The sequence below is a fragment of the Mercenaria mercenaria genome, chromosome 17, assembly GCF_021730395.1.
Source record: "Mercenaria mercenaria strain notata chromosome 17, MADL_Memer_1, whole genome shotgun sequence".
In the NCBI taxonomy this organism is placed as follows: Eukaryota; Metazoa; Mollusca; class Bivalvia; order Venerida; family Veneridae; genus Mercenaria; species Mercenaria mercenaria.
In genome coordinates this window covers 15428025-15432660 of record NC_069377.1, presented here as the reverse complement: position 1 = coordinate 15432660, position 4636 = coordinate 15428025, and the positions used below count along the sequence as shown (strand labels likewise).

Below are 4636 nucleotides of genomic sequence, written 5' to 3'. Positions count from 1 at the left end.
TTTTACATGTTCTTTGATTTTTTCATAGACAATTTGTTCAGTAATAGGTTTCCCACTCACAACTTTACTTAAGGTATTTCTTACCTTTTTAACTGGAACATGTTTCAAAATTTCCCCACCTCTCTTTTCCAGGAAGAGCCTTGCATCAGTATTGCAGTCATCAACAGCCAGGGCCTGTTCTTGTTCATGGTTCTCTGTGGTATCAGTGCTGGTCTAAAAACTGAAGCAGGTGCAAGAGCAGAATCTGGCACTACATTTGGGTTAAATGGATATACCCCACAATGTTTGAAGGCGGACTGGATGTTACTTGCAGAAAGAGAAGAAGTGTATGCCTTACAGCCAATCTTGCACACATCAAATCTGGTAATCAAACAACCTCCAGACTGTCGAAGGTGTTGATGACAGGCATGATTCCAGGCAATTTCAAAAGGCCCGTAACAACTTACGTCCAGAGGCTGTAGTAAATGGCTACAGTGAGGGGAAGAACAAACAAAACAATACCATTCTTCTGTGCCCACTCAATCAGCCCCAAGGAAACATGACTTCTGTGACCATCATACAATACGAGCACCTTACTGCGTCAGCCCGAGAGGGTAGATGTGGCTCTAGATGCTCTGTCATATACTTTGTGAACACTTCAGTGTTAGACCAGCCAGATTCTGATACTGTTCCAGACGTGCCAGAAGTACAGCCTTCAAGTAGACCTGGAAGCATCCTAACACCAGGAAATACGAAAAAGGGCGGCACCTGTATAAAAAATGAAAGGGAGGTGATCAATAAAACAACATGAACATTGTTTTATCATTTTATATGATATTTATAGACAGATTACCTAATTATAACCAGTCAGTTATAGATTACCTAACTATTATTAGTCAGTTATATTAAGAATTTAGTATTGCAACAACTACATTTTTTGCATCTAACAAATTGTTTGGAAAAATTATACATAATACAAAATTTAAAAATCTATGTATATATGATTGTGTATTTCATGTATGTTAACTATAAATAACAGTATGCATTAAAAAATTTGCAAATTCTTAAGTGAAAATATCTTAATTAATAGTGCAACATAAAAATACGTTATGTGAAAATTTACTTGGTTTCCAACAGCATTTCCTCCACCAATCACAGTGACTGTTTTCGACTTTCCACATGTAACAGCCTGTGGTTTATAATGAGTACCTGTGACAATTTTTGGTGGCTTATGTTCAAGTGAAAGACCTTTCTCATCAATATTATAAATGCAATGTGGTTTATCTTTTAAGTTGTATTTGGTGAGAATTTTGTTTAGTTCATTGAAGTACTGGTCAATAGCCGGGCGGGTTGCACTTCTTGCTCTTGCCATCTCCAAAGATCTAGGTTTCACAACTTTAATGCTAGGCCATCGGTTCAGAAAGTTATAAAACCACTGTTTAGAAAGAGGTTTGTCTTGTTCTCTTAGGCCAAGATGCACAGCATAATCTGAGGCTAAGTTAATTGTTTCCTGCCGGGTATATCCAAAACCAATCTCAGCCATTGTAATAAGGTGCTGACTCAGAAATGCTTCCTGTTCTTGTGAGAATAGAGGAGGAGTACCAGACTTAAGGACATCTACTGATGTTTTTCCTCTTATTCTATCTTTTAATGTTGTAATTGGTATGCCAAACTGTTTGGCAACACGTTCCACAGGTAGATGGTGTTCTTTTACCATGTTATATGCATCTGTAACATCCTGAGGGGTGTAAGTAGTTCTGTACTTCCTCTTAACAGTACTTTGAAACTACAAGAAAAAATACTACCACTCATAAGAAGGTAGGTAAAAATGGATCGAATTTTTGGAAACACCCTGTACATGAAACACAAAAGTTGATGACGTCATCAATGCATATGATGTCACAATGCAGACGAGGAATGTTTTGGTTATTGAAAAAATACTTTATAATGATGAATTTTATGATTTTTTAATTGGAATTTTTGGAATTAACAAAAGAACATGTAAGAAGGTAAGTTATATATTTTTTAGAGTAGAATTACCTGTCTTATTTCCATTTTTTTATCCGGCTGTCAAAATGAACGAAACTCCTCCCCTTGTTTACAGTGCGGTCAAATCAAGCGTGAAATATCGTCTCGCGAGATTACAGAAAGCCCTAAATGCCAACCGTCAGAAAGACAAGTACGTCGGAAAGAGATGCCGAAGGGATATGGTATCCGAAAATTATACTTGACAACCGTTACTCAGATCTACCTGATCTTGGAGAAGATTGGATGACTGTTCATATAAAAAATCCGGATCTGTAGATCTTACGTCCAGTGCAGTGTTTGAAACTACGTGCAGTGTTGACGTCACGTACTACCCATTTGATACACAGGTAAATGATGAAAATGTTAAACTACTAATTCGCTAAAATCCGCAGTGAACAGGTCTAATGTTTTATTTGGAACAGTTCTACCAATGAATACATCTTAATCACTTATACATTTCATAAATTATGCAAATTAAAAGAGAACAAGCAACGGCTTGTCACGCATTTCTTGACATCTAGCAAATTTTTGATACTTGATTAAAGGTACTAAGTCTAATTTTGGTTAGTTACATATTGGATTGTTTAAAACTTGTTAATCTGATAAAACTTTATTTACAACGTATATTTTGCTTGAATAGACTTTCACTTAATATCATTTTGATCCTTAACGAACAGTGAATTATCATTCAATACTGTTTAAGTGTAACTGACCATATCGTATCACTTTGACAACCTTGCATGTCACTAAAATGTGTCAGTGAAATATCATATGATAAAAACATGATAAAAATGAGATGAGTATGTTTTCATTGTTCTCTTAAATAAAAGCTAGAACACTGCAAAGCATTAAATTGTAAAACCTAAATATTTATGTGAAGTTCGCCCGTCATTTCTTATGTTCAAAAGGTGAGATAAGCCATTTGAATTCAGCTAAATGCATGCACAACGGCATCAACATCACATTTAAACAACGCTTTTTTTCTTTTAATACAGAGATGTAAGCTGACGTTTAAAGTATGGGGATATGTACGATCAGAGGTAAATTTTCGTCCGGGAATTATTGCATCAGGCCGCTTAATTGAAAATAGGGAGTGGACACTGATTGAAACCAGAACACGTCAAGATAGGGGTGCTAAATTCGCATTTGACAAGATTGATTTCTTTGTAACCATCAAACGCAAGCCCACGTTCATCATAATCAACGTGATACTCCCGATAATCTTCATGGCTATAACAAATATGCTAGTATTTCTATTACCCGTTGAATCCGGGGAGAGAATTTCATATTCCGTCACCGTTCTGCTTGCTATTGCAGTCTTCATGACTTTGGTTGGAGAAAATCTGCCGAAGACTTCAGAAACGATGCCAATACTTAGCTACTATCTGATAATTCTATTGATTCTAAGCACACTTGTGACTGTGACAACGATACTGAATCTGAAGATGTTTTTCAAGAAAGGTAAAGTACCAGCTTGCCTGAGGTTTTTGTTCAGAATCCTATTCTGTTTCCCCTGTAGATTCAGAAAGAAGAAAATTGACCGAGTTAACAAAGTTGACGTGGTCTCAACCATTACTGCAGACAACTTGGGCAAAGAGGAGCCAGAAATCACATGGCAGGATATCAGTGTCGCCGTTGATAGGATTGCTTTGGTAGTTTTCCTTCTTGGAACAATAGCGGTCAACGCCGTATTCCTTGTGATTCTAGCGAAAAATAAAAATGTCGCTTTTAATGAAATATAATCGGATTGCAGCATGGCTAAAACAAACGCTTCGCCTTAAGGCCAATGTTGCATGTATCAAACAAATTTCTGTGAATTTCATCTTTGCCAAATATACACAATAGCTACTGAACTTTAAAACGTCGTGTCGATTCAAGAAACTACCATCTGCAGTAATCAATGACGAAAATCACTGCAAAACTGTGGCAAAAACTGCTCTGATTGTTCTTACATGAAGTTGAAATTATTAAACAGTTATAGTTACATGTCATAAGATTATTCTATGGAAAATTTAATCATTTGACACGGTAGAATAAAAGAAAGGAAACATTGCACTGCTCAAATGTTGATTTTCCTTTCATTAATTGATTTTATTCAGTCTAAAAACGCAGCGATTCAGAACTTTATGCGATAAAAGACTGTTCATCTACGAAAACAAGCAAGTTATCTATATCGTACTTTGTGTTCCAGTACGTTTTTATTTTTCATTTTTACGGATCATGTGTTATTAAATGGTTTTTATTTTTATATTTATATGTGCATGTGTGCGTATACGTGTGTGATTGCGCACGTGCGCGCGTATGTGTGTATGATGCGCGTGTGTGAAGGCATTTACATATACTCGGTGAATCAAATATGCGTATAATGATGCTTTCATTAACGCTTAGCATTAACCTTGAACTTAAGAATACAAATATGATGGTTTTTAGCTCACCTGTCACAAAGTGACAAGGTGAGCTTTTGTGATCGCGCGGTGTCCTCTCTAGAGGCCATAATTTTTAATAGATCTTCATGAAAATTTGTCAGAATGTTCACCTTGATGATATCTAGGTTAAATTCGAATCTGGGTCACGTGCCTTCAAAAACTAGGTCAGTAGGTCTAAAAATAGAAAAACCTTGTGACCTCTC

General features: G+C 36.2%; 2 protein-coding genes across 2 annotated transcripts; one reads left to right on the top strand and one right to left on the bottom strand.

Moving 5' to 3' along the window:
• Positions 1-522: 522 nt before the first annotated feature.
• Positions 523-1696, bottom strand: LOC128550223 (uncharacterized). Its single transcript, XM_053528775.1, has 2 exons — positions 1103-1696; positions 523-747 (listed from the first exon to the last, which is right to left on the bottom strand). The coding sequence occupies exons 1-2, from the start codon at positions 1694-1696 to the stop codon at positions 523-525; spliced, it is 819 nt and encodes a 272-aa protein (XP_053384750.1).
• Positions 1697-2054: 358 nt separating this feature from the next.
• LOC128550222 (5-hydroxytryptamine receptor 3A-like) lies at positions 2055-4060 on the top strand. The gene is made up of 2 exons (XM_053528774.1): positions 2055-2189; positions 3003-4060. Exons 1-2 carry the CDS (start codon positions 2055-2057, stop codon positions 3747-3749), a joined length of 882 nt encoding a protein of 293 aa, XP_053384749.1. The 3' UTR covers positions 3750-4060.
• Positions 4061-4636: the final 576 nt, after the last annotated feature.